The sequence below is a fragment of the Nanorana parkeri genome, unplaced genomic scaffold, assembly GCF_000935625.1.
Source record: "Nanorana parkeri isolate BGI_ZX_2015 unplaced genomic scaffold, ASM93562v1 scaffold34, whole genome shotgun sequence".
Classification (NCBI taxonomy): domain Eukaryota; kingdom Metazoa; phylum Chordata; class Amphibia; order Anura; family Dicroglossidae; genus Nanorana; species Nanorana parkeri.
Window position 1 is genome coordinate 29,952 of NW_017306302.1, and position 22,436 is coordinate 52,387.

At 38.4% G+C, this 22,436-nt stretch overlaps 1 protein-coding gene across 5 annotated transcripts in view; it reads right to left on the minus strand.

Annotated features, from left to right (window-relative positions):
- The window catches only part of HOMER1 (homer scaffolding protein 1), a 91,924-nt gene that overhangs the window by 21,356 nt on the left and 48,132 nt on the right, over window positions 1-22,436 (minus strand). For 4 of the 5 annotated variants that reach the window (XM_018569334.1, XM_018569342.1, XM_018569349.1 and 1 more), the window contains one exon: window positions 21,315-21,457. In XM_018569334.1, the coding sequence (XP_018424836.1) occupies window positions 21,315-21,457 (143 nt within the window). Of the gene's footprint in view, window positions 1-9,927; window positions 10,164-21,314; window positions 21,458-22,436 lie in introns of those variants that run through there. The other variant, XM_018569358.1, reaches the window with a different exon arrangement.

Sequence of the window (22,436 nt, forward strand, 5' to 3'; positions counted from 1 at the left end):
GGATAATTTTTTTCCAGGTTTTTCCCCAAACAAAAAAGAAAAAAAAAAAAAAAAAAAAAGAAGGTCTCATGCACTATTTCTAAATGTTTTCACTCAAGATTCCCACATTTTTCTAATTGTATTCAATTCAGAGCGCTCAGAATCGGCACAAAGCCCTTCACCAACATCTAAAAGGTAAGAAATACATTTGAAAAAAATATTTATGTATGCTATGTGAATGGGAACATATAACAAACATAGTAAGGTTTTCTCAAATTTGACTTCAAAAGTGGAAACACACTTTAAGCAAGCTTAAGCAGAGCGTAAAAAGCCTATGATGCCTGCTAAAAGCCAACACTCTCATTAAAACCTACATTTATAATTGACAAACTAGAGCTGAAGGGTTCCCTTTACTGACTGAGGCAGTCGAAAAGCTGGCCATACACCTATCGATTTCCTATGATCGGATGGATGGAGGAATCTGCCCCTGGGCCAAGCTTCAGTATCTTGCTAGTCAGTCAGTCTTGCCAGTATCTTGTCAAAATATCTGAACAATCTGATTGGATGAAGGCATTGTTCAGTTATTTTGAGAGCCTGTGACTAGCAAGATACTGAAGCTTGGCCCATTGGGAGATTCCTCCATCCACAGTTTATCATAGATGGAGGAAGTTGTTGCACTTTTTCAATCTGACCATAGAAAATCTATAGGTGTATGGCTTTAGTGAAGGTGGGTGTGGGGGAAGGAACTATAAACTGAGCATTAACTTTCCTCTCAGCTCTAAAAAGTAACACCTTCTTGGTGTTCTTTATCTAACGCTGGAAATGCAGTGTACTGGTGAAATGGAAGAAGATTCTATAGACATTAGCACAATCAATGCAGAGCTTTTGCTGACCCAATATACCAGCATTATGTCATCAAGAGTGCTGCAGGGTCTGTGTGTTTCTACATCCAATAGGTAGGTTGCACCTCCCTTACTGTTCTTTGCTAATGTCTGCCTAATTGAGCAAAGTGGGCCTGACTTTAAAAGTACATTCATTTTATGGACTTAAAAAGCCCATTAAAAAAATCTGATTGAAACTTAACTCCCAGCTCCAATAGTTTGTTTTGAGTGGATAAGAGTTAAAAATAAGGTTTAATTACTGCCCGTGATCTGACTGGTGAGATTCTTTTTTTATCCCCACCTGTCTAAGTTTGATGTTGACTAGTGTTTGAGTTTAGACAGGGATATTACATTATATTACCCCCATGTGACAGCATTAGTACCATGTGATTACTACTACTTAGACATGTGCAATTAGTTTTGTTCCGAATCGAAATTCGGACGAATTTTCGGAAATTCGGACATTCGGATGTATCCGAATTCCAAATTACAGATATAACGAATGCAAACGAATCTGAATTTCCGTTGCCGCAATTCGTTAGCGGTAGTTCGTTCGAACGTTCGTTTCGTCCGTTGGAGCAAAGTGACATTAGAGAAGGAGAAAAACATTTTTTCCCCCTCAAATGTCACTTTGCTGCAAACGAACAAACGAATGAACGAAACGAATAAGAAACGAACGTTCGAACAAACTACCGCTAACGAATTTCTTCCGAATCCGAATTGACTTTCACACCCGAATCCCGAAAAACGAAATAACACAAATCCGAATCACAATGAAACTAAACTAAACTAATTTTTTGGCAGTGCACATGTCTACTACTACTACTGGTCAGGGCCGAGCATTGTGACATAGGGAAGGTCAAGTTCTACGTCATACCAAACAACCCTAGGCAACCCAACCCATCAGCAAGGGTTCTGGCAGTGCACACAGCTGGCAAAGAAGCATGGCTGGGAAAGTATACATGCCTGGGGGACTAGCTGTGTTGAGACATTTCATTGGCAGTACTGGAAGAGTTAGGCTTCATACACACAGAGCACTAGTATTTTCAGGAGTGCAATAACTGCATCCTACATTTTTTTCTCTCATTCAAAGCCAAAATGTTCCTTTTAGTTTTAAATAGGGAAGGGTATGGTTAAAACCTATATAAAAGTTTGTTTTTTTACTGTGTTCTATTGGGGAGATCTTATTTCACTTTGTTTTAAATACACAACAGGAAGTGAAAGGAAATACACTTCCCTAGAAGAACGATGTGAAGAGAAGCATTTGCGATACACTGAACTCTCTCATAGTTCATATGCAATGAGGTCAGACAGTGAATACCTTTCCCATCCAGCCCAAAATAATACCAAGAGGAAATGAGTGAAACATTCTGCATGTCTCATTGTTGGTCAGACAGGAAGTGACGGACATGCTCACTAACTAATACCACTTGGACATTACAAGCCACGAGCCCCACTTCTTTCCTGCCCCAGAATGAGCAATGGCCAGGTCTATGTATAAGAATGAGGGGTACCAGTACCATATCTAGTATATATGGGATAAAAAGTCTCAAAAGGCCCTTGTGCTGCTGCACAGTCTTAAAAGTGGTGTGTCTGCCACTGCCACAGCCGCCGCCGCAGTGGTGGTAAGACAATGGACAAATAGTCAAAATCACATTGCAATGCAATTCTGCATTCTGATATGAAACCATCTTACATTCATTAGTTACATAAACATTTTTGCCTATGTAAAGACTTATGTTTTTCTATTTCCTGGTTGAGTGATGTAGTCCTGACCTCACAGATTTATCTTGGGAATGATACATCACCAGTGCCTTCCAGGGAAATTTCATCTGTCAACTCTCATAAGGTCTTGGGGGAATTATATTTTTTTTTCTCCTGTGACGATGTGCACTGCACAAGTTCCAGGAGGCAGACCCAGAGTTCCAAGAAGTAAAGGGAGATGGATTCATCTGCCCTTTGTAAAAATGGCCATCACGAGAAGAGTGGGGAGCAAAAGACAAATAAGGTATGCAGTTATGGATGCACAGAAATTCCGGCCGACGAAAACATATCGGCCGAAATTGGCACTTTTGGCAAAACGTGTCCCCTCTTCACAGCGCAGCGTTCAGCGGGGAGGAGAGAAACTGTCACAGGAGGCCGAGCGGCCGGCGTCTCTCCTCACCGCTCAGCCTCCTATGACAGAATAGGAGAGTGGCAGTGTGGGGGCGGTGACAGCTGTGAGCGCTGTCACAGGAGGCTGAGCTCTCCTCCCGCACCCCCCCACTCTGCCTCCTGTAACAGATCAGGAGAGCAGCATTGTGGAGGCGGAGACAGCTGTCAGAGGAGGCCAGGCCGTCGGTGCAGGGGAGGAGTCAGAAGAGATCGAGCTCTCCTCGATATGTGATAGCGAGTCAGGATGGAGAGCAGGTACAAGCACTCAGTGATCGCTGAGTGTTTGTAAATAATTGAGGACATAGTATGTTTACAAAAGTAAATTAAACAAAAATAATATTTAATAAAATAATTGAAAAAATGAAAAGTTTATAAAAATAAAAAAAAAGGTATAAAAAAATGTGAAAAGGTTCATTTTAGTTTTGAAATTGTAATTTCTATTCTTAGATGGCATTACTAAACATTTCTAAAAGGTGTCTTTGTTGTCATTTCAAGATATTCTTCTTTAACAAGACAACAGAACTGCATTGAATACAGATTTGAAAAGTGTGAAGTTTGCCTGTTCTGTGTGAAGTTTATTAACAGTCTGGTGCTAGTGGTGAAAGCCGTCTGACCAAGAGCATGAATTTATGTTAGATTACTGATTAGCATTTGTGTTACATGCAGGCTTCTGTGCTATAATCCCCATGAACAGATCCTAGCTTTCTTTCTTGTATGCTCATCATTGCCTGGAGATCATAACCCTCTTACTGGATTACATTCTTATCTAGGTGGCACATACTAACCTTCTGCTTTCCAACGTGACCTAAATGACCATAGCAGAACACAATATGATGGAAAGTATAAATCTGTCACCGATGTCTTTTATATAGTCACTAACTACTACAACACAATGACGAGAGACAGGGTGTCTTATGTTACAGATTTTATTTCAAGAAAAACCTATGTGGCCAGTTATTAACCATTTACACAACAGTGATAGTTGCAGGTCAGTGATACGTCTTGCAGTGAAACTGCAGAGTTCAGCTTCATGTGGTATGGGTTTAGAAAATGTCAGCTTCCATCTGAAGTTTCCCATACAAGTATTTTGCTCCATGATGCTCCTTTTAAATCTATGTGTGACACTGTGTTGCTAGTATTTAAAGTTAGTTGTTTTGCCTATGTGATGACTTAAGTTTACAGGCAGTACAGCATCTAAAAGAAAACATTTTTTATTTTAATTCTGAATAGAGTAGGGAGGAATTAAACACTTTGTCAAGATTGTATTCCAATATTTCTCCTTACTGGGGATACTTACCCCTTTATGTGCCCTATATGACCTTATATGATTGTAACTAGGCCAGAGAGGTACAATGAAGGTTGTCACACCACAACAGCAGGTGGGGGAAAGTCTAATATTTAGGGACATCTGTTTTGGTGATAACGGTGTCAGTGGGATTTCCCTCTCACTTCCTGTGGTGTATCTGGAACAGGAAGTGAAGTAAAACTTTCCTAGGTATAGAGTATGTATGTTATTCTTTTGGATAATTACACTTGTTCAAAGATGCATCTGATTTAAGTATGTGAAATAGAAAAAAAAGAAAGTGTGAGAGAAGTCTGGTAGGAATCAGGAAACAGCTACTGTATATTATGCATGCAATGTCTGGCAGCAATATCCAAGGTAGAGGAGGAGGGCAGAAGCTGGATATATATAAAGATATAAACACTAGCTATTCCAAAAATTAGCATATGTAATACAGTTTAACTATAGTAGTTAGGCATACCTTTATAAACTGGCGTTAAAAGGTATTGTATAATAGTTGAATGTATACATTCTTAATTATTAGAATTTTGTTTTTCAAATATTTACATATAAAAACACACACCCACTTTAAAAAGGTTTTCATTTTTTGGCAGCTTGATTATGTAGTCTATCTAGCCAGCAGATGGAGTTTCAGGAGTTTCCTCTATCTCCTATGCTCTTTACAGAGCTCAAGCCAAAATTTACACACACATGTTAATGAGTTATAGCAGTGACTTGTCCATTATTGGGCAGCTCTGTGCAAGGTCTCAATCTGACCACATGAGGCTCAAGGCAGGAAGATAGTCTTGTGCAGTCTTTAGATATTCCATAGTACTTTGGAAATCCTTTGTCTTGTACTAAATGTTTATTTGTAAAACAAGGATTAAGTATATTAAAATATATATACATACATACACATATGTTATATGTGTATGTATATGTTAAGCAACAGTTTAAAGACATAAATATTGTGTGCTAATTCTAACTAAATGTTTACATTTTCCTTTTAAATACCGACACCATTTATGGGTAGATCTTGGTCCTGAAAGAATCTATTTCTAGCTATGAGCAAAGCTGGGGAACCGCCAGTGGTAAGGTATCACAATTGGCTTATTGTTATGGAAAACCAGTATTAGACATAAAGTGTGATAAGAAGCCACTGGCTGATTATCAGTGTTGGTTGGCCTTAAGGTTTTCATATGTGAGCAGATTGGGTCAAGTAAGACTTCCACTACTCAACTGACAGTTCCCCTCACACAGCATCCAGCTACACAGTATCTTCGGCTGCAACGGCTCAGCCCGGCCAGCTGAGTTCCCTTGCGGCAGACAACTGTTCCCTTATCATTTTATGCATATAGGCTCTCAGTCACCAGGCTGCATCTTTCAAAGGGTTCCACTGGACCACCTCCAGTACCCCCCAGGACACTCTAAATGTGAGTCATTTTTAAATTGCATTTTGGTTGTCCTAAGTGTGTTTTTTAATTGTATTTTTTAAATTGTATTTTTTGTATCTAAACAGTAGTAGCGCTCTTAACACACACACTGTCTACTTCTCAACTGTAGGAGGCCTGCTCTGCAACAAATTTGTCTACCTATGTTAACCTCTTATATTGTTTAAGAAGATTGGTTCTGCTTTAGAGAGAAAAAAAAAATTATATATATTTATTTATTATACACACATCTTACCCTACTGTCATTATGCCTATGCCACAGTAAATATAATACACAACGAAATATGTGCAATTATGCCGTGTGCAAATGTTATAATACATCTTTGGAGACAACAGTAATATCTAGAAGCCTTTTATTGGTCAAAATGTTCACACTAAACTACTCCAATCCCATTTACACTCTAATAAAAGAAGTCACTGCAGGAATGTGCTATAATGATAATGTTTAATACTGTTCCAAACAGTACAGACAGAAAAATACTGTTTATTAGCACCAAAACACTGAATCAACGTGACCAGACGTGGAGAAAAACGGACCAAACAATATTTGTTTGCATAAATTAGGTTTGTATACATGCTCTATGCTAAGTACAAGGAAGTTACAGTGCATAAATACATAAAATAAAAAGAACAGTAGTTGAATATATAAAATGGTTCTTGTTAAAAAACGACTTGTCATATAGGAAAAAAATCACATTTTGGACAAAGAAAAGTACAAGTAATTTCTCCAGTGTCGAAGCCGGGGACAATATAGACCTTTGCCACAAGCCACCACCCATTCTTAAATGTAAATCCAAACCATAGTTAAGTATTCGACTCCAAGACTGCTGGCAAGAGTGGAAACTAAAGCTCATATTGGGTTGGAACAACATACAAGCTATTTGTAACAGAAGTCGTCTTCTCTGTGAAGCATTGACAATCACTGATGGTTTCCTCCCATCTCCAAAAGGTGGTTTATTGGAGGAAATAGAATAATCATTGCCTTTGATTATAAACACTGATACATGTGAAGCTGAACTCTGGACAGACATAAAAGACATTAATGCAGCTATGTATTTCCTTAATAAATTGTTACACCTTTTTTTTAGCCAGTGCACCTGAATTTTTACTTAATTTCAGTATCTTTTAACTCCTTATACAAGAGAACTGGGAGAGGGAAACAGTGGAAGCCAAATCAGATGAGCTGCATGACAACATGCTTAAAATAAACAAGCTGACAGCAGTAGCAAGCAGTGTGAAGACTTCATTAGATGCTGCCTCTTCATTGTCCAATCACAGGCTTAGGCCGGGGAAGAATCAGTTGTGTCAAAGCGGAACTCCATTTTCATCGGTTGCCCAATAAAATTCCCCTTTTATTGTAAGTGGCATCATCCTTTTAGCTGTGCAACAAGGCTGTGTAATCTCAGGATTGAATAGAAAAATACAAATCCTTTGCCAAGTAAAGCAGCTCCAATATATTCCATTTGTGTTTCTCCTGGTTAGCCTGCAGTTCAGCTCAAAGATTACAATCATTAAAAAGTGTACCTCTAATGGAGTAATACAATACAATGGGTGCTCCACATTTCAGAGTTCTTTAGCTCCATCACATGAGCAGTAGACTTATGCTAGCCATACCCGTGTAGATCTTTCCTTGTTCTCCTGCATTCTGTACAAGAGGAAGTCACAAGATTCCCCCATCCACACTATGGAGCGTGAATGGAGGAATCTCACTGCTGACTATTTTATCTGAAAGTATGCAGTCACTGTTTGGGTGAGAATTTTACCCCCAGGCCACCCGAATTTTAAGTATACTCTTGCTTAAAGGGCCACCAACAGCTTAAAATTACACTAAACTCAGGAGTTAAATCTTAAAAATGCATTCAAGTACATTAACTATTAACAAAAATGTATCTTATTTGTGTATCACTCGGCTGTAGATCCTCAAATCATCTCTAAATTGGTGCGTACACTGTCCTTCCTTCTGGAGGGTGGCTACTTTTGTTCCCCATGGTCCCTGTGTGTGTTCTAAAGTAATCACTGCACAAAGCTTGCTCCTGTGATGGACTACAAATTTCACATTCAGTTTACTAATTTGTATTGAGATTGTAGTCCATCACGGGAGTGAGCTTGGAGTGGTGACTACTTTACAACACACACAGGGACCATGGGGAACAAAAGTAGCCACCCTCCAGAAGGAAGGACAGTGTACGCACCAATTTAGAGATGATTTGAGGATCTACAGCCGAGTGATACACAAATAAGATACATATTTGTTAATAGTTAAGGTACTCGAATGCATTTTTAAGATTTAACTCCTGAGTTTAGCGTCACTATAAATTTTGGCTAATTTAGCAGGAATCTTGAATTTCAGTAATGTATGCTTTGGCTGCAGAGGATTAAAATGTATTTCCACTTTTGCAGTCAAATTGGTATTTTCACATAGTATAACTTTAGATAACTTTAAACATTTAAGGATTGCAGCTTACATTTATAAAATGGTCTTTTCTGAAAACACCAGGACTCCCTGTCTGTCCCTTATCTCTACACTGCCATCTTTTAAAAGCAGTAGAATCTGCCCATAAAGTCCTATGTATAATCCTGCAACAAAGAAACAACTATAAAAAAGGTAAGAAATATTTTTAACATGTGTAGGTATGCCGTGTGAATGGGAACACAAACATAGTAGGGGGAAGGGTTTCTCAAATTTGACCACAAAAGTGGAAAAACACTTAAACGGTGAAAATCACACATGATCTGAATAAGAATTCATAAGTTAATTAAATGTCTTGTTACATAATTAGTCAGGTTGAAGAAACACACAAGTCCATTGAGTTTAACCTATAGAGAGAAAAAAAAAAACTATGTAGCATGGGTCAATTTGCTCTAACAGGGAAAATAAATCCTCCTTTAGGCCTGGTTCACACCTGAACGTTTTGTAGCGCGTTCAACGCTCGACGAACGCTCTACAAAATGCTCAAACATCTAAATCCCATTGTATTCAATGGGTCTGGTTCACACCTTGCCGTATTTCCGCCCGTCCGAACGCGATACAAAACGGCCTACGCCCAAAGAAGTACATGTACTTAGGATACAGCCAAGTAGCCCTCGGAAACGGGCGTTTGTCGCACGTTTTTTTTACTGCGAATCGCAGTAAAAACGCGCATATTCAATACGCCTAGGTGTGAACCCAGCCTTAGGCTCTGTTCACATCTAGGCGCATCGAATATGCGCGTTTGTCGCGTGTTTTTACCGCGATTCGCGTTTCCGAGGGCTACTTGGCTGTATCCCAATGGAATCGCGCGACAAAAACGCTGCAAAGAAGCTCATGTACCTTTTCAGGCTTAGGCCGTTTTGTAGCGCGTTCAGACGGGCTGAAATACGGCAAGGTGTGAACCATACCCATAGAAAACAATGGGATTTTCATGTTTGAGCGTTTTGTAGAGCGTTCGTAGAGCGTTGAACACGCTACAAAACGTACAGGTGTGAACCAGGCCTTAGGGGATTACCCTAAAGCAATCACATATTGGACTGGATCAACTTATACCAGACTATAACATTTTACAAGTTTATAATAGTTATAGTTTGGCATAGTTAGTTTTAAACAACATTTTTTTGCAGTGACTTTAAAGTTGAATAATGTTGCACCAAGTTCACTATAAATACCATTTCTGTATTTACACATGATGATCATATCAACCCTTCTCAATAGAGAACTTGAGGAATCATCAAGCACCAAGCTGTATCTCCTCAATAAAAAATAAATAAATAAAAAGACACACACACCCAAACAACAACACTACCTGACCACCCTCTATAATAGCATCTGAAGACAACCAAATAGACTGAAACTGAAATGTAAAAAAATGTAGTAAAACACAATGTAAAAAAAGAAACTAATTATTTCAAGTAAAAAAAACTGCAATTCGCATATACAAATGTTTATAAATTGCAATGGTTATCCTTGAAAGCAGGTATAAAACTAAAGTCCTCATTTCTTCAGGGCAGTCACTACACCACAGGTTAGTTTGGTCTTTTGGTAGAAAAGCCTCCTAATTTAAAACAAAGACTTTCATGAATATACCACAAACCCTAGTGTAGGGCAGCCTGGTCTCCTGTATTTCATTAATGGGTTTTATTACTTTTATTAAAAGCATAGCCGTCACTAATGACAATGTTTTTAAGTTAAATCTATTACCTGTATACGGCAATTCAAACCAAAAGTAGCATTTCCATGAACACCTCTTCTGGTCACACAGTGGCTCCATACCGTTCCTCTTTCATGCTTTGTCCATGCTTGCTAAAAGTCGTAAATTCCCAGAACTGCCATGATATTCAGCAATACAAGAGTGGAGATTGTATACAAAAGGGTTTGGTGGGGCTTGACATGGTCTATTTTGTCCCAGGGTTCATACAAAAATGTTGGCAAGTTGGGATAACCTGCATACACAAGCACCAAAACACAGAATTCACAGGTACAACATGCCACTTGATATAGCCCAAGTCATTGTCTGTACATTGCTGAGGCATTAAAACAAAAAATAAGTGAAAGTAGAACAGGGACACACTAAAGATACAGAATTCCGAATCGTCAGAACATCTGTGCTGCAAAAACCACTAAAACTAGCAACACATTTTACAAATTTATATATAAATAATACAATATATGTAGTGTATATTGCTATATAGATTGCATAACAAGTAAAAAATCAAATTTGTATTTATAAAAAAAAATAAAGCTGTACACCTTTAATATTTGCATGACAGCCCCAGTAATGAATCGTCATGATCTCTTTCTGATGATTTTGTGGGATGATGTTGATAAGGAAAGTGATTAAATGGGCTATAGAGTTCAGGCTGTTTTCCAGATTATTGTGTGGTGTATTTGCGATGCATCAAAAAATAATTTCAAACATAATATATCAGTGACAGAAGTAACTTGATATCATCCTGCAAAATCATCAGACTGTAATCACAATGATAGTGGATAATAAAGATCGCTATTGCTTATTCAATTGATAAGATTATCACGTGCAGTGTTGCCCATACACATATCAAAGTAGCATTCAAGGAGCTCCAACAAAAGGCGTCTGAAGCAGAACACCGTTCTAATTTATTAAAAGGAACCTGTCACTCTAGCTATGTATGCGAGGGCCTCTGTAGTAACCCACGGAGTGATAAGTTTGTCCCATCCTCATGCAATAATGGGTAGGAGGCAGATAAGATATATAGATGAGTGTTCTAAATGCTACATTGGAAATCCCTGCCAATCAGATAATTGCTACAAAAAAAGGTTATAGGCCAATGGTTCAGCAAGCTCTGCCTACTTCAGTAAGAAGGATTTCCTTCAAAATTATGACCAAGCAGCAGTCTAGTGTGACAAGAATATGTTGACTAGTCACAGAGCCTCCATATGGAGGTAAAGGGCTGGAGTAAGTAATGGATAACTTACAAGTGCGGTGACACCAACACCCTACTGCCAGCTACTCTACAGAGTCCCGCTGCTGTAGTAGCAGATGGGACTAGCAGTATGTTCATACAAAGATTCCTGTCTATGGATGCCACAGTTGTGGTGGCAGAGCCTGGTTGGGAACTGCAACCATGCTTCAAGTTACACCCTAAATATTAGGTGTACCCGGGTGTAGTTACACCATGCAAGGGCAAAGCACAGAATACCTTTGACTTTTCAGCTGGGCTACTACAGTCACTGGCCCTGAAAAACCAAGCATTGCCCACAATGGCTTTCACAGGGGTGGGGTGCAGTTAAGTCAAAGGAATAAACCCTCCACTCCACCAAAAAGCTAGCAATCCATTGTGTGAAAATGCTCTTACAATCTGATGCTCTATTCTAAAAGGTAAAACTTCACACCATAATAACTGTGCATAGGGCACGGCTATATATGAACCTTTGCAGCAATAGTCGACATTTAATTCACAAAGCAGTAACAAAGTCCACTCAAGTCAACCCAATTGTTTCACAGGTTGATTTGTTGTAAAGTGCTTTTCTTTGTACCCATTTGCATCGAGCCAGCAATTTTTGTTTCTGATGTTACTTTGCTTACTTATAGATGAAAAACACAGTAAAAAACAGCAAAAACATTAACTTCTATGTTGTAAAAAGTTATTTAAACACCAACCACATCAAATAAATAATGAACGTACGAACAGTCAGTCATGACAACCAACTGCGCTGTGTACATTCTGAGATTGTGGTGGTATGTTTCACAAGAGGTAGATCACTCATTTTATTAAGATGCAATGCTACTTGGGTATAAGAACGCTCCCTGCCAAACTGCCACTGCAAAACCTGTGTCTTCTTCTGATTTGTTTTCCATTCAAAATCACCAGATCTACTGGTGAATAAGGCAAAGGTAATTGGAAAGGAAACATTAAAAGGAAATGTGTAGTAGTTTACATTTTTTTCTTTCTTTATTAGGATCAGGACTGAAAAAAAAAAGTTGATTTTAAAATGGTCAGGAAAATGAAACGTTGCTTACTAATATTTAGCATTCTCTTTCTCAACCAGCAGGTGGAGAGCAGCTCTAGGCTGCTCTTATGATTTTCTAGTTTCTCCTTTCCTCCTGTATACAGTGTACAAAACAGCACAGCCCTATACCTTTATCCTGGCAGTCACACAGTACAGACATCTACTGTACCCCCTTGTCTCATTGTACAATGCAGTATAGAATACAGTACAGTCTTACAACTGTATCCTGTCTCCTATTCTTGCAAAGTACAGTCCAGACATCTACTGTACCCCCTTGTCTCATTGTACAGTACAGGATACACTGTATAATAAAATGCACCTGCATTAAAAGCGGACCCTTACCCCCTTTTACTAAAAATCACATCAGCACTGGATGCGGATATGAAATAATCTATAACATATTTTTCTTTTACTTACAATTACTATTTTGCACTTTCCTGGTCCTCTTAGAGATTTGTGATGCAGCTCATGCCTAAAAGATGCATCCTGGAAAGGTTACATCACCAGTGCATTGTTGGAAAATCTCACATGTAAACTGCAAAATCCCACGAGATCTCAGAGAAAGGAATTATTTTCCCCTGAGTTGATGTGCATGGTCACATGTGCCAGAGTTCCAGGAAGTAAAGATGGATTAATCTGCCTTTAGTAAAAAATGGCCACCATGAGAAGAATGGGGAGGAAAAGAAAAATAAGGGATGCAGAGAATAAAGAAAAGGTCTTCAGTTATCTATATGCATCTGTTTGAAGATTGTTATTACTAAACATTTCTAAAGCCATTTTAAAGCCATTTAAAAAAAAGACAATTTACATCTAGTAGGGTCAAAATTGAATAGCATTATTTTAGATGCAAAGCATTTGTTTTAATTATACAAAATTTCAGCTGCACCAGTGAGCGAAAGTAGCTGAAAACTGCTGAGTCCAATTTAAAAAAAAAAAGAAGAAGTCACAGCCAAGTCAATTCCATCTCAAACTGACTTGTACATTTGTCATGTAAAATGAGCAAAATTATTTTTACTTTTATGTGTCTACTCATTTTAATGCTTTTTACCCTTGCGTTTCAATTTTAGCCTTATGTTTAGCTTTTTTTCCAACTACCATGCACCTTACTGTGATATCTGACCTAGGGTTTGTGTCCTGTAGGGCTTGTGGGCTAGTGTCAATGCTATCAGTTTGAGATACTTCTGAGATCATTCAGAATTAATTGCCAGATGCATTTGACCTGCAGTTGACCTCCTTCTGAAGTGCAGTTGACCTCCTTCAGGTCCGTAGGCATGTATGGGGATGCAAAACCCATCTGAAAAGAAAAAAAAGCCCACCGATACAGGCCCTAAATCTGTAAGGGACCATTCACACTGGTGTGTAACATTAACACAAAGTATGTTATGCTGCGTGTAATATAGGTTGTGGTAAAGCAGCCCTGTTATTTGAATGGCCTGGCAACACACAAAATAAAATTGAAAAAAACGGACCTGCAGCATTTCTTGTGATGCAATGCACCATGCGTGTAACCATGTGCTGCAGTAATCTACGTGGCAACGTGCATGTTACTACACCACACTAGTGTAAATGGGCCCTAACCGCTCTCAGTATTTCCATACAAGTAAAAACAAAATGTGCACTGAAATAATTCTTCATAGCTGTTCAACAATAATCCTGTATATACTACTATTGTGCAAACCAATGGCTTTTTATTCACCATCATTTCTGTTCTGCAAGAAGCTCTGAGAAAAGTAGTAGATCTGAGCTACCCTACCAATCGGTCTGTGCTGCTTCATATCTCAATACAAGTTTGACACACATAAATGCCACTTCAGATGTACAGGAGTCTGATTGCTGAATGCACCAGTAGTTGCCATGGAAACATCCAAAATATTCCCTAGCATTTCTAAACATTCATATTTATATTAAAAAAAAGGCTAACTTCACCCAGAAATACATTGCGAGTTGAACCATCTGTCCATTTTTCTGCTGACCCCTACGGTTTGATTCTCCTTTCCTGGGGTCCTGGCTCTGCCCACTTTTTGTGGCCAGTACAAAGCCAAGCAAAGGGCTTCAGCCCACACAGCAAAATGGGGAATTCAAAGTTTGTGAAAGACACAAGAAGCCTTTCAGCTGTTCCTGTAGGATGATATGAGCCTTTTAAGTTGAGGATCACATTGGTTCTTTTTACTTTTTTTTATTGATTTTTATTATATGAAAGTTTTTGGTTTTTTTTTAATGAAAAAGGATTGTCATAAAACCAGGGGAATATTTTTTTCATACTGTATATAAGACACTTTATATTAATGGATTATTAAAGTGCATGTATAGCCAAAACTTTTTTGTTTTGGGCAGAGTAGAGAAGGGTAAAACCCCAGCCAGTTTTCCCACTTGTGTACTATTGGGGACATTTCCATTCACTTCCTGTTCCAGAGACACAACAAAAAGTTAGAGGAAATCTCCCAAAGTGAGTGAGGAAAATTCTCCTCTTAGACAGGTGTCTCCATTGGAAGACTTCCCTTTTAGCTCTGGTTTTGAATCTCCTATGACTTTCATTCTACAGGACAATGGTCACAATGGTACAAATAGAAGAGAGAATCTGCCAAAAACGTAACAGGTTTGAACCCATCCAAGCCCATTTTATCACAACTAAAAAGAAATAAAAAAAGGTTATATTTACAGACACACATTAAGATCATTTGTACCACAAAATACAAACTTCCATTATATTAGTGACCACAAACTATATAAAAAAAAAAAAAAACATCAAAACAAGTTAATAGTTACAAAGTTTTTGCATAAAAGTATGGTACAAAATGTCATTTAGCAGATACTGTAAAACCTGCCATGCTACAAATAAGTTATATATTTTTATAGTATATTCTGCAGCAAGAAAACTCCACAAAATGTTTGTGCTGAAAAAGTCATGTTTTAGGAGGCAAAAAAAACCTAAATGTCCGATTTCACAAACTCTGAAAAATATTCACTAATAAAATTACAATTACTAGAAATATATCTATTTAAAATGCATTTGGACCGAAGGACTATAAAACATTAAAAAGACACATATATGCTTCAAGAAGAGAGCACATAGTACAGGAATCCAGAGCAGCCAAATTTTAGTGTACTGTAGTCACCCGAGTAAACCATGAAGTATGATTGGCTGCCTTGGGATATAAAGTATTTGGCACACTTTGCTTTACCAGATACAAAAGCTAGAGATTGTCAGAGTCAGCTTTAAAAAAAAAAACAGTCCTTTTTACATAAGGATCAATACATATTTAAAAAAGGACACTCCATTTAAGGTAAAAGAAGACTGATTACCACAATGTGTAACACATGCACATGTATGTATACATCAGTATATTTAAACTGGCAACACAGACGTGGAAACCATGGAAGCGGCAGATTATGCATAGAGTGCCAAATGCTGAACCTTAAATGCTAACAATATTTATATCATACATATAAAAGTTACTTTATAGACACCAGGCATCAAGAAGAAAAATTGCTTTATAATGTTGCAGCTTTTATACAGGGCCTTGGAAATGACAAAACACATCACTGAGCCATTGGACAGTTTAAAGTGACACTAAACTCAGGAGTTAAATCCTAAAAATTCATTTAAATACCTTAACTATTAACAAAAATTTATCTTATTTGTGTATCACTCGGCTGTAGATCCTCAAATCATCTCTGAATTGGTGCGGACACTGTCCGTCCTTCTGGAGGGTGGCGATTTATGGTCCCTCTGTGTGTTGTAAAAGTAGCCATCGCTCCAAGCTTGCTCCCGTGATGGACTACAATCTCAATACAAATTAGTAAACCAAATGTGTAGTCTATCACTACAGCCATGTTAAAATGCATCTAAAGCCCAAAATTGTGAATGTAGTTTTGGATAGAGTCTGGAAGGGGTAGAATCCCTCAGGTTGTAATTGCTGTCTGTGTCCCGACTAGAGAAATGTTCTATTTGAAGGGAAAATCATAAATTTTGAATGGTCATTGGAACAGGAATAAAGAGGAAGTCTTCCAATAATGACATTGGAACAAGAGATTTCCCTCACTTTGGTGAGATATCCTCTCATTTCCTGTCCACAGGACAGGGATTTTAGGGAAAATCTCCCCAATTGGACAAAGATGAAGAAAAAGTGACGGGTTTTATCCATTCCTTACTCTATCCAAAACAAAAGTATACATGTTTTGGCTTCACATATACTTTAAGTGATGCTTATGACCAGTGTTGATGGGCAAATGTGACTTGCTCTATACATCAGTGTTAGACACGTCTGAGATTGTTCAGAAATTATTGATGGGGCATTTGGCCTGCAGCTGACCTCCTCCTGATTTGCATTTGACCTGCTTTAAGCTGCTTTGCATTCCTATAGACTTGTATGGGAAAAAGAGTCAACTCTGGTGTAAAGAAAAGCCTAAAATCTCAGTGTTGGTTAGAAAAGCCTTTAACTTTCTAGGATCAGTGTGAACTTTCCAGCTTTGCAGCAATATCATTATCATTACTACTGTTGTCATGGTGATAGAGCTCTGCAGAAACAATTAAAAAAATCAGGCTTATTGAAAGAACACCTGTACTGAATGATGGAACGCATAGAAAGAACATAGAGAAGGAAGATGTTGCACTGTGTTCGTCCAGTGATTAAGGTTTTAGAATATTTTGGAACCATCGCATTTAAAGCCTTCTATAGTCCAGTAAGCTCCTTACCGATTGCCAGTTACAATGGTGACTTGGTCAGGATACATTGTGGATCTCAGTTCAGTATGGCAAAATCAACTGATATTTGGCTTCTGAAAATTTGTTTGGCCATTTTAGAGACTGAAATGGAAAATTTTCAGCAGTATCTGGGCTGAGCCTTTAAGTTGATGATTACACCAATTTACTTAGTGTTGTATAATTATATGGTACAAAATTATTTAAATTTGTGGATACTTTAAAACGTTTTCCTGCATAGTTCTGCTAAAAAAGATTAAAACGTGTAGATTATATTCTGCAAAACGTAAAATGGTCTCAATGTTTTGAGCATTTTGGAATATCACCATAACCAACAGCAAAGTGTTCTTCAACCTAAAGTCTTTAGGTCAAATGAAAAGAAGATGAACCTTAAAAATAAGGAGGCAGAGCTGAGGTAGGGCAGGCTTAATTGGTGTGTGATGTACAGTTTGGTGATGGCACTCTTTCTAAGTAGGGTAAAACCATCATCCTTTGCAATATATAGTTGACTACAGCACCGCAGGTGCTCTTCCATAGCCATTTAAAAAAAAATGTAAATAAAGCAGAGAATAGTTACAACACTGTTTTGCCATCTGTGTCCCATTGGAATGGGGGGGGGAGATTTCATTATTTCATTTTACTCTTGTCCCGTAGACACAGCAGGGCATACGTGGAAATCTCTTAAGGGTGATAAAAATCCCCTTCTAGATGTTTGTCACTGGAACTAGTGACTATATTGGAAGATTGCCCCTTTACTCCATTTCTAATGATGAGCCCAAATTTTGAATTTTCCCCTCACGTTCAGTCCCTGTGACAATGAGCACCGGGCAAATAAGGAGGGTGGATCTCAAAAAGGACATACAGACAGAATGGAAACCCTGACAGAGGTTCTAATCCTACCCTGCTCTATTAAAAATGGCTTTAGAGAAAGTAAGACAATGCAAAGGGCAGTGACAATGAGAACAGCGCAATAATGCAAAGCAAATCAATCAGATTTATTTTTACTGCACTCATACCAGTAAATCAGTAAATCCTGATTGGTTGTTAAGGGATACTGCACTTTACTATGATCATTAACATTAGCTGACAATTTATAAGCGTAAATAATAGGATGGAGATCGTTCAGTAAAGTTTGTAGACCTTGGCTTTGACACGCAGATGGAAGCTACCGAGGAAAGGCTTAATAACATTTTGTAGGTGGACATTCACAAGCCAATGTATAAAGTTAGAACTTTTAGGGTAGGCAACGTCTTTAGCCAATAAACCACTTTAACAGAATCCCATGATCAGACATTCCCTAAAGAAATATCAGGATATAGAATATATCAGTTGTATTTTACCATTAGATGAGAGTACTTCTTCACAAAGAGCACACAAAAACATTTATCCCTGCACTGTGAACATACGTGGTTGTAAAACAGGAAGTCTCTTTTCATAGAGAAAAAAAGATCTCTATGCTTGCAGCAAAGTGAATACTTATAGGAAAAGCTCCAACACACAGAAGACCACATTAGTGCTCTAACCACTCACGTAAAACATTGCCTGTGTTAACAAAATCAAGTGAGCACTGCATTATAGTTATTAAGAAAATAAACCACATCAACCAATCAACTCTACCTTTTAATAGTATAACCAAGAAGACTGACCCAAAGATAGCCTGTAAATGGTATCATTTTGCTTTACTCTCCATGTTTTGTACAAAGAGAGCACCAATTCGATTCAGAAAAAAACCAAAAACACTCAAGCAATGCAAGTTACCTGCTATACCCCTTCCTGCACTCAAAGTGTGAAGACTATCAGCACTTGCAACATCCATCAGTCATTGTGGTGTTTAAACAGTAGCTGAAGAGACTTAAAGGGCTTCTCCACAAACTATTTTTTGTCAACATTATCTTGCATGTTTTTGTATATTTAGGACTAATATCAGTTCCTTTCATAGTACTTATCAGTTCTGCATATCATTCCTCTAGCAGTTACTCTATATGGGGCTGTTTAGAAACTATTTGTTTAAAGAGACTTCACTCCAAAAGAAGACTAAAGCAAAAGAGAAGGAAATTCTGGGTCAGCTGCCTGGTACCTATACGAAACATCTTTTATGTCATGTATGATGAGGGAGGTGGCATCACTAGACCCAAGGAGTGGCATGTCATGTAGGATGGTATGATAAGGAAGGTAGCGCCACTAGACCCACGGGATTTCTTGTCATGTAGGATGAGGGAGGTAGCGCCGCTAGAACCAAGAAATGTCATGTCATTTATGCTGAGGGAGGTAGTGCCCCTAGACCCAAGGAATGTCAGAGTGAAGCAGTGAAAGGTCACTGGTATATATGAGAGTCTTGTGGCAGTTGGAGAAGACTGCGTTAAATTTGCAAGCCTTGGTTGCCTATATTTTTCTTAGCCACTGCACAGGTATTACAATACTGCTAACTGCTGGGAAGATGCAGGGTATGGGAGCTACATCTCTATGGACAAAGCCATGTGATATTGTTAAGGTTTAGTGGTTACTCGGATTTGTCCAGCCATGCACTACATGACATTCAAAATGAAAATCTGTTAGCAGCAGGTTTAGCATGTTAAAAAAAAAAAAACAGCCTCATTATGTAACTGAAGAGGGAAGCGGAGTTTAAGAGATGATTAAAAGGGTAGCCCTTAAGGGAAGAAACAGAGATTACACCTGCAAGTGGTAAAAACCTCTCAAGGCATTTGCATATGGGTATGGAAGAACAACTATATTTAGGCTAAGAAGAGAAACCTTTCAGTCATTTCTTTCAGTGATTATGATCACTGCATGACCATTATTTGGAGCAGAAGACAGGAAGTGGCCAGTGGGAATTCAAAGACTATTGGGTTGATTTACTAAAGGCAACACATACTGTTCACTTTGCAACTGAGTTTTCCCTTAGCTCAGTGAGTGAGGTGAAGCTCTGCTAACTTTAAAAAAAAAAAAAAAATGTGTATATGCCTTCATATGACTGGATGATATACACGGAGTGGCCAGATTATTATGACCACCTGACGTTTGCAGGCAAATTAGCTATAATTTCGCGCTGAAGTTGCTAGAGGGCCAGACCATTATAAATAGGGAAGCAGGTTGTTTACCACGACAGAAGAAGTGATTGCTTTCTGAAGATATGGGTAAACAACGCGATTTAACAGCCTTTGAACGTGGGATGATTGTTGGTGCTCGGAGCCATGGAGCGAGTATCAGCAAAACAGCAGAATTCATTAAATGTTCAAGAGCAGCTGTTGTTAAAGTGTTTAAAGACTGGACTGTCAGCCAAAAATCTGGGTCTGAACGTGCGAATTATAGCAGTCAGCGACTAGTCAATGTTAGGGCAGAACGGAGAGTGACAAGACTGGTACAAGACAACAGAAGGGCAACAGTGCAGTGTCAGATTCCTCGTATCACCTTTCAACATCTCGTGGAGTCACGAGGCAGCCCAACAAAGTAATCTCGTGGAGTCATCTCGTGGCCCAACGAAGTACTGATGGGGTGGTCATAATAATCTGGCCACTCAGTGTATTATCCTTGCACGTGATTCGCTATTCTTAGTTAGCTTACTGAATGTGGTGAAAATTCACTTTGCAAAGGGCAAATACCCTGGCAAAGCGAACAGCCTATTTGCCTTTAGTAAAACAACTCCATAGCATCTCCCGTTACTTAAAGTATGCGTTACTCTAAAGTCAAATCCTTTTTTGTTTTGAATAGAGTAGGGAATGGTTCAAAAAACCCTTTTTTGCGGTTCTGTCACAACGAGGACAGAACAGCAACCTGTTCTATCCTGGAAACACAAAAGAAAGGAAATCTCTCCCCTTTAGACATCTGTCACTGAAACTGCTTTCCCCATGGGCATATTCCCTCTCTATACCCGTTTTGGTGGTAACTATAAAATGTGTGATCTTCTTGTCACTTTCTGTCCCAGTGACATTGGTCACCAGAACAAAAAGATTGAATCTTCCCAGTTGGGACAGACAGCAGTTACACCTGACAGGAGGGTTTTTTTTTTTTTTAACACTTTCGCACTCTAAACAAAAGTACTGGATTTAGATACACTTTAAAGACAAAGATGTCCGATATGTGCTCCTCATCTTGCCTCAAAAGAGTAATGGATAACTAGTACTACACAATGCCAGCAGATTACTGAAAGGTCACTATAGGCTTGAGGTACATATTAGTAGATCTTTAGCATATAAATCATCCTCCATGTAATGATCTGTGGATTCTGGCATGCAAGTACAACATTGAATAGCATAGCTTGCAATATTGAGAATATGTAGAGAACCTTCTACTTTATCCAGATGTCTTCATTAGACAAACTCATACAGGATCATAGAATTCACCACATGGCACAAAAGTCACAGATACACATCAGTTAATCAGGATTTGTGAACTGAATTGGTACCTATGTGTAAATGGCAATGCATTCTGCGTAGGTTCAGCCCTTGGTTCAAAATTTTGCGTCACTTCGGGGGGTGTTCTTTCGTCATCTGTCCCATTGATGCTTTCTGGTGTTAAAGGAGACTGGATATCCCCTCCAGCAGACTCCTTAAATGGAATGCAACAAAAATGAATATTAGAAAAGGCATCAACTACACTTTATGCAATCGCTTTAATTGAAGCCTAAAATAGAAACAAAATAAAGCTGTTTAAAAGTCTTTGAATCTATTTTATACAGGATGCGAGTGAGCTGATTGCAGAATTATAGGTCTCACACATCACGGGCACGTCAGACCTCTGCAGAGAGATCATTGCTTCCACACAGAGTAAAAGCGTTTCTCTACAGCATGCTGGCAGGGGACAGACTTTTCTGCTCAGGCTGTGGCTGATTTCTTAAAACAGACTTTGCAAACCTTTTTGCTTTGATGTGCCTGTAATGTATTTAGTGCATTTAAACCTTAAATTCAGTTGGGCTTTAAGTATTTTTAAAGTAAATGTAAACCCCACCTGTATAGTATAACTGGATAACTGTGTATCTTAAACAACGGTTATGTTTTCCCCCCATGAAATACAGTTTTTTACATTTTTTTCATCTCAGTGCTGCTGACTCCTCTGGTCCTTTTTAGCCACTTTTTGTCCACAAGCACTTGCTTTGGCCTCCACTGCATTGCCTTGGACCAGCTTCCTGATAGTGACAACAAATGACCATACCTATACAATGTGTGTTGGTACAGCCAATCAGGGATGCTTGTGACAAAGATGACAAAACAGCAGTTCCTTTTTGAGACCGAAGGTGCCTAACCAAAGACCTTCATAGCATGATTAGCAGGTTTTTATTAACTATAAACTGTATTAAAAAAAAAAAAATCTAAAACAATTTTAATTACATTAACACCTGTAAGGAGATTTTAGCAATTATACATCTACATTAACCTACCACAACACTTGGAAAGATAAACTATGCTTATTGTGAAAGGAAATCCTAGTCAGATGTTACCTTTGGAGAAAACCACCTGTCAGTAGATATAGAGACCAGATTCTGTTGAAGTTATATTCAACTTTCTATATTTCCCATAAAAGTCAACAT